Here is a 13,001-nt window from a genome sequence, read left to right on the forward strand (position 1 = left end):
CTAGTCAACTTTTGGAGTGTACGGATAGTACCGTAAAATTTAATTATAAATTCTTCTCATTCAACACTAGTCAACTTTTGGGGGTACGAATAGTGCCATAAAATTTAATTAATTTTATAAATACTCCTCGTTCAATACTAGTCAACCTTTAGAGTATACGAATAGTACCCTGAAATTTAATTAATTTTATAATTTTCCTCGTTCAGCACTAGCCAACTTTTGTGGTGGACGAATAGTACCGTAAAATTTAATTATAAATTCTTCTCATTCAACACTAGTCAACTTTTGAGGTGTACGAATAGTACTGTAAAATTTAATTATAAATTCTTCTCATTCAACACCAGTCAACTTTTGGGGTGTACGAACGGTACCATAAAATTTAATTAATTTTATAAATTTTCCTCGTTCAGCACTAGCCAACTTTTGTGGTGGACGAATAGTACCGTAAAATTTAATTATAAATTCTTCTCATTCAACACTAGTCAACTTTTGAGGTGTACGAATAGTACCATAAAATTTAATTATAAATTCTTCTCATTCAACACTAGTCAACTTTTGAGGTGTACGAATAGTACCGTAAAATTTAATTATAAATTCTTCTCATTCAACACTAGTCAACTTTTGGGGTGTACGAACAGTACCATAAAATTTAATTAATTTTATAAATTCTCCTCGTTCAATACTAGTCAACTTTTAGAGTGTACGAATAGTACCTTGAAATTTAATTAATTTTATAATTTTTCTCGTTCAGCACTAGTCAACTTTTGTGGTGGACGAATAGTACCGTAAAATTTAATTATAAATTTTTCTCATTCAATACTAGTCAACTTTTGGGGTGTACGAATAGTACCGTAAAATTTAATTATAAATTCTTCTCATTCAGCACTAGTCAACTTTTGGGGTGCACGAATAGTACCACAAAATTTAATTAATTTTATAAATTCTCCTCGATCAATACTAGTCAACTTTTAGAGTGTACGAATAGTACCCTGAAATTTAATTAATTTTATAAATTCTCCTCGTTCAATACTAGTCAACTTTTACAGTGTACGAATAGTACCCTGAAATTTAATTAATTTTATAATTCTCCTCGTTCAACACTAGTCAACTTTTGGAGGGTACGAATAGTACCGTAAAATTAATTGATTTTATAAATTCTCCTTGTTCAACACTAGTCAACTTTTGGAATGTACGAATAGTGCCTTAGGGGCCAACATGCCACTGACCGGCTAAGACGGGAGAAATTTAAAAATAGCTAGATTTACAACTGGTCGTTCAAAAATAGCCTAGTTTCAAAAGTAATCGAAATTTAGCCACTTTTTATATAAAGATAAATCTGAGCGAAAACACTGTTCAAAACCCGGATAATACGCCAATATATTGTGCTGACGTTCCAGCATAAGTATATTTGAACTCCAACATATTATACTGGAGTTCCAGGATAAGTACGCTAGAACTCCAGCATAATATGATGGAGTTCTAGCATAAGTACACTAGAACTCCAGCATAATATACTGGAGTTACAGCAAGTGTACTGGTCCAACATAATATGCTGGAGTTCATACACAGGTGTACCGAACTCCAGTATATTATGCTGGACCGATTTCTATTACAGCAAAATAGTGGCTATTTTTCATTGACTTGATAAACGCTGGCTATTTTTGAATGACCAGTCCGAAAACTGGTTATACCGTACTATTTTTACTGAATAATTGTTTAAAACCCAAACCCAAATATTCAGGAAGCAGCCCAAGGAGTTAACATTAACCTTTTTTTGTTGTTTAGGAAACGATATTAAGTGTATGAAATTTTTATTATAATCCTAGTGTTCGGCTCAGTTTATGCACATATCGATTAATTTTACAAAATATTTAATATTTTTTATTAGTATAAATATCGAATAACTCTATCTATAAAAACATGAACGGATAAAAAAAATCAGCTAATATTTTGTATCAGCTAAATATTTTATGAATTTTGTTCATCTTAATAATAAAATGTAATTATGGTAAATCTTCTTAGATAGAAAACATTTAGGGCTGATTCCAGATATTTGATTCAGTAGGCCAAAATAGGATTTTTTTTTTGTGCCCTTCGTTTATTTGTCATTCTTCTCTTGTTTTAAATCTTTGGCCCGATAAATAAAGAGGTTTAAAAAAATCAAAATACCAAACCAAATAAAGTAACTAAAATCGACGTGTAAATTCCTATAAATACGGTTTGGACTAAGAATTAATTTAGTCTGATTTTAAACAAAAGCAAAAAGGTTAAACGGAAACTGAACCAAACAACTAATCATATATGGCATAAGATATCATAACTTTTTTTATAGTATTATTTAATTTTTCCATGATTTTCTTCTCTTATTTCTCTTTCCTCCTTTGGACTTTGGCATTAATTGCTTCCAATATTTGATTGGTTCTTTTGATTTAACTAGCACGAGTCCAAATAAATTGTCAAGAATTGTGGCAGGATATACAGAATTTTTTTATATTTAATCAAAGATAGGGGTGTTCATAAAAAAATTCGAATCAAACCGAAAACCAAACCAAATCGACTAAAAAATCCGATACTTTTTTGTTTGGTTTGGTTTCGTTTTGGTTTTGAAATTTAAAAATCGATCAAATTTGGTTTGATTTTGGTTTTAATTAAACAAACCGAACCAAACCGAATATAGGAGTAACTATTTTAAATTTATTATTACACATATATATATGTATATTTTTATACAAAGTTTAAAATTTTTATAGTAAATATTAATCGTTTGCACATTTAGTACAGTTCTTTACCTTTACATTCTAATTTAATTGGTAGTTTTCTTTTGTTAAGTGTAAGAATCTATTTTATGTTAAAAATAATATATTTTTAATTGAGTTCTTAAATTATTCATCACTATTTGATTCAATTATCATCAATATATCTTGGTAAATAATAGATTTCTCAAAGGGCAATTGATTTGATAATGTTACGTTGAAAATGTGGTCGCCGAAATGTGTATTTGGTAGTGTATGTCTTATATTTAAGAAAAAGCCGACAAATAATCGAAAGAACCGAAAAACTGACATAAACCGAATCGAGAAAAAACTGACTTAATTGGTTTGGTTTGGTTCTAATATTTGAAAAACCGACTTACTTGGTTTGATTTCTTTTTAGGGAAAAACCGATCCAAACCGAACCATGGACACCCCTAATCAAAGGTTTCGTGTTCAAACTTTAATATCGATTTTTTTTTTGTAAGAAAGCATTTTCTTTATTTATGGGTCTTATGCAACGCGATTCCTAATTAGTCAAAGTTTAATATGGATATTAGAAACCGAATAAAAAATTATCCTGTTTTCACTTACTCTATGGTTTGCCGGACGTTTATTTCGTTGTATTTTCTAAAAATGCACATTCTATTTCGATAAAGCAAAAACAAAATTTTGAATTTACATAAAAGCAATATTTGTACTAAATATGAAAAAAAAAAATCAGATTTTATATCTAGAACATTGGTGCAATATTATTTATGAAGCTAAGGAGTTGGTCTGATCACTGCTCAAAATAGTAGCGACTTTAAAAATGTCCTTTCACTCTCTTTCCTTTCTGTTGTTTCGTAAAAATTTATTTGCATAAGTATTTACATTAAATTATATTAATTTATCATAATTGAGTGATAAATTAATGTGAGATTGCATATTAATTAACTATGATTTAGTGATAATTATTTTTATAAAAGCATACGTGATGTATTATTTACATTAGTGTAAATATATGATACATATAAGTATTTATGTCGTTATTTTGTGATAGATGAAAAATAAGAAAGGCCATTTCATAGATATACATTTTGCGAGGAATAATAATTTGATTCGAATATATGAATGGATAACGACAATTCACAACTAAAGCAAAAGTCATACACAAATTGCATGCACAAAGAATCTATGTGAATTCATTATAATACGATGTAAATCAATACTTTTTTTCGATATTTGGTTGGTGAATAAAAATATGATCAGACCACAATAGCGTACATCAAAATTTAATATTAGCAATATCAGCCTATTAATATTGCTCCTCTAGTAAACAAATTTGAATTTTGAATTGTGGTGGTTTTAAAGTATTGTTTCTTGTCCCAAATTAATGTATACAATTTATATTTTTTTTCGGGTAGTGATAATAGACTATATAAACGCTATTTACACTCTAAATGTACCATACTTTATTGTTGTTTTAATGGCTAAATGATAACAAAATACTCTAATTGGTGTTCTTTTGCTTTGCAGAGACTAATCCAAGTTAGGAAGAGACTATGAAGTGTTTTGGAGTCAATAATGTGGATATAAGGCCAATCAAGAAGAACTCAAACGAAAATAAGCAAGAAAGAGGCAAAGGAAGACTGGGCAAGATGCCATTGCGACCGCGGCTGGACCGCGGTAGGCCAAGCAAGTGAGGCAGAATAGTTGCGTTTCACCGCGGTCGCGCCGCATTCTGCCGCGACCGCGGTCGACTGTGTAACTGCCCAGAATTTTTGGGACTAAAGTGTAAATCGGGAAAAACTTATCCTAACCCTTTATAAACTCAACAAACTCGCCTAAGGAAAGGTTAAACTTGTTTTTAGACTGAATTGGAGGCAAGAACAAGTGTGAGAAGAGCAATCAACCATTAGAGTTTTTCAATCTTCTCTTTGTTATTTCAATTGCACATTATGAATACTTTTGTAGTTTTATCTTGCCTTACTATGAGTAGCTAACTCCTTAGTCTAGGGTTTTGATGGAACCTATTGAAGGATGAACTTCGTATTATGTTAATATAGTTTGCCCGGTTTAATCTCTATTTGTTCAACTATGTTCTTGTTGTAGTTAATTGATAGGATCCTCAATTAGTTGTGCCTATTTAGTATGTATTACTCGAGAGAGAGTGCATATTTAGGTAATTTTTGAACAGCACCACTCCCAAAGTATATGAGGGATCAATAACCGAGGGTTTAAATGTTGGATTAATGATAACGAAGCCTTGAGTGCGATCTAAAGTGAGCTGTATTAAAAGCCAGCTAGCGTAACTCGGGAGAGTGCGTCTAGTAAATTGTCGTGATTACTCGGGAGAGATTTACGGTAATAAGAGTGCTCATGATCGATAGAGACAGTTAGGCAAATCTATGTGAAACATAACAGGAAGGGATTCCATCAATAGAGGAAATCATAACTTTAGATCATTCTTTACTTGCATTACAATTCAATCAGAGTTGGCTGTTAGTTTACTTGCTTTTATTCAGTTATAGTTAGTTAAACCATCACCAATTGTTATTTAAATATCTGGGAAGTTGATTACGTAGAATTTAGTGAGTCTAACAAAAGTAATTGATAGGTTAATTCTCTGAGGATTCGACTCTGGGCTAAATACTCAGATTGATAGAACGCTCTTAGGGGTGATGCGACTATAGTTTGCTAAAAATTGAACCACAATCAGTAGGTTTTTCTAATAGAAAATAAAGTAATTACAAATGAAATTATATATGAACGTACATTTATGCATCGAAAAAACTCCTAAGGCATCAGTAGAGGACAATGAACATGAGCATTATATAGATGCAACTCACGCTATCAATCATGTCAGCGAAATAAATCTGACTTACGCTTTTAGAACAATAAATCCAGTGGAAATTTCTCGTTGTAATGAATGAATAAAGGCAAAAAGAGATTAAGATGTACTTAAATTCCGAATATAACTGTGGATTTCCCTCTATCAGGAACCCGCTATTTCTTATGTTTGTTTGAACCATATAGAAAATATATGGATATCGAAGAAGAATTAAGCTCGTAGAGATTAATAAAACAGAAAGTCTCATAGTACGTCGTCCTTTCCTGTCCGTGCGCTGTTTTTCTTTGCCTTTCAAGATATTGCGTATAAAAAGAAAGATAGCCAGTCCTCTTGGGCGGCCAAGAGTGTTATGTAAAAAGGACCAAGGAGGATCCTATCCTAAAGGAGATTGGTACATTTTGGGCCAACTACAAGTGTTCAATCGAAATAAAGCTTATACTTGAGATGTCTAAATGAAAAATAGTGATAGTTTTAGGTGTATTCAGCCTTATTTTAGTGACGATTTTATGATAGACTGATAGTAATAACACTAATTTCTCTCCCTTAGTGATTGACCTAATCTTAGAACGTTTCTTATTAAGGATTGACCTTAAAGAGCTGAAGAGTTAGGATCATGGACTACATTTGTTGAGAGACCGAAACGATTTATAGGTTTTTTTTGTGTGTGTGTTTCTTTTTTAACAGAGTACAAACAGATTCGAGTAGAAAACCACCAAGAGTTATGGTGGAATGAATATGACTTATTCATCCTTAATCGAAGTTCTCGTGTTTGAGTTATTTTTTTATAAAACAAAATTGATAGAAAGCACTTTTCGTAGAAATGACACCAAGTAGCAACTCTAAAAGGTTGCTATTTAGGAATTAGCCAGTGCGTTCTCAATTTCACTTTTTCAGTTCAAATTTAAAGGACAAAATATCTTGCGTTGTCCTGAAGTTAAGATTTTTAATTTAAAATTTCAGGATAAAATCTTGCGTTATCTATGCACTTGGCCCGTACTTTACTATTTAATACATATTTGAACCATTTCGAGTTTGGATTTGTGGGCCTTGTATGATGGGTAGAAGTATCAGATTTAGGAGGTCGGTCCGAAAAACATTCAATTAGGTTCTTCACTTCCTCTCGGGAAATTATACTTAATGACCTTATAAATGGATGATCTTAAACTTTTGACTCCCCCTTGCCGCTTGAGTAAATCTTCAAGGTCAAAAGTTAAAAGTTCTGCTCACTAGCCAAGCAAGATCAAAAGTCTAAGATCACCCATTTCCTAGGCCATTCTTGTTAATCACTTGGTCCTCTCTCTTTTTAAGTAAACAAAAGAACTTTCAGATGCAAAATTTGTGGTGAATTGCTTTCACTTCAGCCTAAAGTTAAGGGTGAAAATGGACATGGTGCCAAACAATGACCACTTGCAGATCCATTCGTCTTATCATTGAACCAGATATGTCTACACAAAATTTTAATAGCTGAAGTTCCATAGCAGCACCAACAGCAGCAGAAGAAAGAAGAAGAAAATGAAGGAGGAGAAGGAGGACGAGAAAGGGTGCCGAAGTTATTTAAAGAGTGGGTATAAGTTAAAAGTTTTAAAAAAAATGAGTATATGTTAAATGAGGGCGACCAAATAGAACGCCCATGCAATTTTTACGCTTTTAGATTCTGAATACAACGTCAGTAAGAACACATACAAAGTAGTCAATAATTACCGACTCTACATAAATGATTCAACACAATATTCTGTATAAAACAGGAAAAAGATCACCAGCTAACTATTGCTAACTTATAGCAATCCAACTCATGATATCAAGAAATGGATATAGCTTCTACTCTTCATGTTTCAGCCAGGTGTCGTGTCGACTTGCATGTACCTCGACCATTCCATTGAATGACTGCTACTTCCAATTAGGATATGTACCGATTAACAGTGCTTACCAAGATTTAAACAGATTAAAAAAAATTACCCAACATGAAAATTTTTCAAGGAACTAAAGGTGAAGTGTGTTCCTTAAAGCATCCATCATCAAAATTCTGAGAGTAGTTGTAAGCATCATAGCTGAAGCACACAGAGTTTCTTCGCCATCTCAGGGCTTGTCTCCACTGAGATTTGAACCTCAAAACCGACTTTCTAATAATGCACAAACCATTCATTCATCCTTGTTCTTCGTCCTACATTGACCACTATTTCAGCAGAGTTATCTGGTACCTGTGATAAAATATTCCATCTCCGCCACCACTTCAACATTTGGATCTTCTTCAACCTTGTTGAACTCAAGATTTCCATCCCTTTAACTACTTCTGAATTCAAGACAGGGTCTTTAACCACAATTTTTCAAAGTCTGAACGACCTTAATTTTGAAGAGTGATAATATTCTTAATACTATATATAGATGGATAATATTCTCTTAATAAGAAATGAGTCAATTGACATCCCCACTCTTCAAAAAAGTGGAGATCTGCCATGCTCTTTTTAAGTATATAAAGATTCTATATGTAGGCAACTAGGCATCAGGTTCACTAATATTGGATTTCATATTCATATCTACAGTGAGTGGGGAATAGTTGAGATAATACTGGTCAAACTAAATATGCTTCCTGTTGTGCTGAGGGGTCCAAACCTTCAAAAAAAAGATCTAAAAGGAAGATGGTCACCAACATCCACCCAAAATTGCTAAGCTAGTGGGAGGATCTTCATTCTAGTGATCAGATTTTTGTCCTAAAATACCTAGGAAATCTACCTTCTCTCTTGGAAATCCAACCTAACAACAAGATCATAGAAGCTGCTACTCTGTTTTGGGATTGTTATAACCCGGATTTGTGTCAGAAGTTCTACTTGAGGTAAAGAGCTTCTTACCAAATGCAACTTTATTTGTTCGACAGAGTGATGGTTCGACCAACTATGTTGTTTGAGGTGAATAATTGGCCAATCAAGAACTCTCATGTCCAGAAGATGAAAGCAGCGGAAATGAGGATGCTGAGATGGATGTATGGGCATAGTAAGAGATACGATTAGGAATATATGAAGATATTTGGGACAAAGTGAGAATAGTCTCAGTGGTGGACAAGATACGGAAAGCAAGATTGAAGTGGTTTGTGCATGTAAAGAGGAGATGCACAGATGCCCAGTAAGGAGGCATGAGAGGTTGACAATGGTGAGACTTAGGAGAGGCAGAGGTAAGCCTAAGAAGTATTAGGGAGAGGTGATTAGGCAAAAAATGGTACATCTTCAGCTTATTGAGGACATAATCCTTGATAGGAGGGTGTAGAGGTCGAGGATTACGGTTGTAGGCTAGTAGGTAGTCGCACGTTTTTCTTCTCCATACTAGTAGTATTAGTATTACGCTCGTATTAGTATGCACTATCGTATTTCTTATTCATGACTGCTGGATAATACTTTTCTTGTGTTAATCTATCAGAAACAATCTCTTTACCTTCACAAGGTAAAGGCAAGGTTTACATATACACTATCTTCCTCAGATCCCACTTGTAAAATTTCACTAGGTATATTATTGTTGTTGTTTTTGCGGCTTCTTTGTGTATATCCTCTCTTTCTCTATTTGACTTTTCTTTTTTGCTCTACTATGGATAGTTACTTTGCAACTTCTCTTTCTTTCCCTTTTCATTGGATTAATAATGAAACAGAGATTTATAAAAACAAGCTCCATATTTCTATAATCAGGTCACTTGTAGCCCTTAAAACTTGGTGGGGGTTGCTACTTGCTTGAGAAGATCATATTCTGCTTTTAGAACCAAATAGCCGCCAGTAGAATTTGTTCTTTTGTTAAATGACTAAATTTACATAAGTTTTGTAGTAAGTCAATGCTATGTTACAATAATTTTTGGATGAAAAGGAAAAGTAGTTTTTAGTTGGTAAAATTTGGGTTATGACTCGTCACTCAGCTCATCTAATCAAAGTAAAAGACAAGCATCTTAATGCCAATGCCCCTTAAATTTTAACTTCATATATCATGCTATATGTAGTAAAACCTTTGGATTTTTTCGTATAAAACTACGGAAGTGTAAGAAAATCAATGAATTCAACTTCTTTCCTTTTACTCATAATAAACACACCAACAAGAAAAGGAAACAGTAATGTCCTACATAGGTGAAAACGTTTGGAGTACAGCAAAATTCTCATAGCCAGTTGCACTAATAATTCTTAGCAAGAAAAGAACTCCCTGATATTCAAAAACCAAATAAACTATTGGAAAACACAATTCTCAAACTAAACGATAGCATTGGCAGCACTTGCAATCCTTGGCCAAAGATCAGCACACTCTTTCCCAATGGGACCAGTAATGGCAGATCCTACATAACAGGAAAGAATACATGGTAAGATAACATAGACCGGGCATTGATAGTCAAACAATACATATCTTATTAGTTTTAAAGTTCACTCTCAAGAGTCGCTTAATGAGTCAGTTTTGAAATTGCAGGATTGATAGATGCTACAGTTGATGAATCACTAATGGGTGTTTGTATGAATGGTCACACTTCAAAAGTAATACTCTGTCACACATATGTGACGATGCTCGACTTCTCAGGGTTTAAGAAAGAAAGACTTTTGAAATTTGTTGAATAATTCAAACCATAGATATTTGTGTAGCTGTGTAGATCAATTCATTAGGGAAAAGTAGAATCTCCAAAGATAAAAGGTTTCCAAATGAGGAAACGTGACATTTGTTTTGGGACCGACTAAAAAAGGAAAGAATGCCACGTAAATTGGGAAGGAGGAAGTACTAGACTTAAAAAACAAAGATACAGAAGTAAAATTGTTAAAGGTAACTTTAGTGATCTCTTTTGCCTTTGAAATAGCAATAAAGTCTACTCAATGTAAAATAACTTACCCTTCATTTCACCCTTGGGATTCACAATTACACCAGCATTATCTGCACAAATAAAAGAGAAGCATCAGCAGACAAGTTTTCATATACTGTGCAGACCTCTCTAACAGCCGTTTCAAAACACTCTCAATAATTCAGTGAACTACCCAGATACAAGTAATAATCATGTAAGGAGCCAATATACAAACAGAGAGAAAAATAATACAGGTAATATAACAAACAAGACAACAGTAGCAAGGAAGACAAATATTAATCCAGTAATTTATAATTATGAAATGATATATTCAGCTACACTTTTACCTCTACATGGACAAACAACTTGCTAACTAGAAAGAAATGACACCGACAAAAACTTGAACTAATGAAAACCCAAAACTAAAATTATAGTGTTTTTGGAAAGGGTTAAACAAAACAAAACAGCAAACTCACAATCTGAAAAGAAAATCAATTTCAAAACAACAAAACCAATTAAGGGTATCTGAAAATACCTTCAAAGTACATGAAAACACCGTCCTTTCGGCGCCACGGCTTGCGCTGACGAACAACGACAGCAGGCATAACCTTCTTTCTGAGATCAGGCTTACCCTTTTTCACAGTGGCCATAACCATGTCACCCACACAAGCTGAAGGCAACCTGTTAAGCCTTGCCTTGATACCCTTCACCGAAATGATGTAAAGGTTCTTTGCACCAGTGTTATCGGCACAGTTAATAGTTGCCGCCACCGGTAAACCCAACGACATCCTGAACTTGTTCCCAGCAGAACCTCCACGTCCTTAAGTTACATTTTAAAATAACTAATCAATCAACTAGTCACAATTTCAAACTAAATTAGACTACACGAATAGTTTGTATATGTTCCACTCTAAGGGCTCACAAATTACATTTTAAGGAATTAACTAATTAGCCAATCACAACTAGTCGATTAAAAATTAATTAATCAATCAGCCACATTTCAATCTCAATCAAGTCGGGGTCATACTAATCAATGAACTACTCCATTAGGCTCATTTCAGTATAATACGATTAACTAATCACAATTAATCAATCAACTAAGTTACATTCCCAAAAACCAGTACGGATCAACTATATAAAACATCAGTACTTGAAGCATCTATAAATGTTCAACTGTATTAGGCTTCTCATTTCATTCTAATAAATACATTTGTTTTCTGAGGTAAATTAAGAGTTATATAAATTAAAAATTCCCTAAATCTCATACTTTGTACATTAAATTTTCAGAAATTTCAAAAAATACATGCGATCAAACAACAAAAATACAGAAAGAATTTCCACAGAACATATGGCGATTGCTTTCATGTACATGTTGTTCCACTCCATTAGGCTTCAAATTTCATTCTAAGACTGATAATTTAAATTGGTTTTCTAAGGTTACATAAATTAAAGTTCACTAAATCTCACACTTTTTACATTACACTTTCAAAAAATGAAAAACTATGATTTATAAAAATTAAATATTTCAACCCCAAACTAGTTAGAGTTGACTTTATGAAACATTTGTACATGCTCTATTATATTAGGCTAATTTCAATCTATTACCGATAAATAAATTTGCTCTCTAAAGTAAATTAGGATTTATACATTAAAAGTTCCCTAAATCTCACACTTAATGTTATATTTTCAATAAATAAATAAGTAAATACATAAGATCAAATTGTAAAGTACACATGGAATTTATATAGAATGATAGAAGAGATAGAAATTGAATTGTACCTCGCTTCGACATTGTTGGACGGTGTTGTTCTTCACTCTCTCTCTAACCTGTGAGAAAACTACAGAAGTGGGAGGCGTTAGGGTTTTATATGCAAAGGTGCCTAGGGTTTTTCTTTGGTCCAGTTACTCTATCGAGCTCGTTGGGCCCATTACCTGATTTGAATTTGAGGCCTGTTGACTTGGCCCAATGTAATACAATTCGGGGAAACTACTACCTATGTCCATTTATAAGTAGCTCATTACAAAAATTGGTCAATTCATAAAATATTATTAATATTAGCCAATTATTACTAATATTAGCCGATTAGCTATTTGTAACAAAAAAAAGTCAAGTTTTTGCTTTCTTTTAAGTGAGTGTTATTAGAATAAATTGGGTACATCTTAAGGAGCTTGAATCTCAGTTTTGGGATGATTTGGTGAAGTTTTGAGGTGTTAAAAATTCGAAGTAAAAACTGAACGTGAAAAAAATGATATGTGTATCATTAGTGTATCACATATGTATCATAGTTGTATCAATTGTGTATCACATGTATATCCATGTATATCTGTGTGTGAGATACATGCGTGATACATGTTTGATACAAGTGTTGCAAAAGAATTTTTTGAACTCGATTTAGTTACGAATTTTGATACAAAACCAGTCCAAATCACCTCCAATCTTCTTCAAATTTTGTATATTGACTTATTTATATGTTTTCAATGAATTTCAACTATACCCATTAAATTAGGAGGTAATTAATACCACAAATAGTTTAGGGGTATTACTAAAAAAATCAGTGTCAACTTTAGGATGGTTTTTAGGTATTCCGCCAAAGTGTTTTTAACAATATTTTTCTCAAAAATGCTTCTA

General features: G+C 32.9%; 1 protein-coding gene across 1 annotated transcript; it reads right to left on the bottom strand.

The window, feature by feature from the left end:
* Positions 1-9,607: 9,607 nt before the first annotated feature.
* On the bottom strand, positions 9,608-12,286 carry LOC142179377 (large ribosomal subunit protein uL14-like). The gene is made up of 4 exons (XM_075249122.1): positions 12,152-12,286; positions 10,908-11,192; positions 10,423-10,464; positions 9,608-9,883 (listed from the first exon to the last, which is right to left on the bottom strand). Exons 1-4 carry the CDS (start codon positions 12,162-12,164, stop codon positions 9,801-9,803), a joined length of 423 nt encoding a protein of 140 aa, XP_075105223.1. The 5' UTR covers positions 12,165-12,286; the 3' UTR covers positions 9,608-9,800.
* Positions 12,287-13,001: the final 715 nt, after the last annotated feature.

The sequence above is a fragment of the Nicotiana tabacum genome, chromosome 3 (genome assembly GCF_000715075.1).
Source record: "Nicotiana tabacum cultivar K326 chromosome 3, ASM71507v2, whole genome shotgun sequence".
NCBI classification, from domain to species: domain Eukaryota; kingdom Viridiplantae; phylum Streptophyta; class Magnoliopsida; order Solanales; family Solanaceae; genus Nicotiana; species Nicotiana tabacum.

Excerpts from the sequence above, each read along its gene's own strand:
- LOC142179377 (XM_075249122.1), bottom strand. Across the intron at positions 10,465-10,907 it reads TGTTTTCATGTACTTTGAAG|ATAATGCTGGTGTAATTGTG; the intron begins GTATTTTCAGAT and ends TTATTTGTGCAG. Across the intron at positions 9,884-10,422 it reads TCCCAAGGGTGAAATGAAGG|GATCTGCCATTACTGGTCCC; the intron begins GTAAGTTATTTT and ends CCTGTTATGTAG.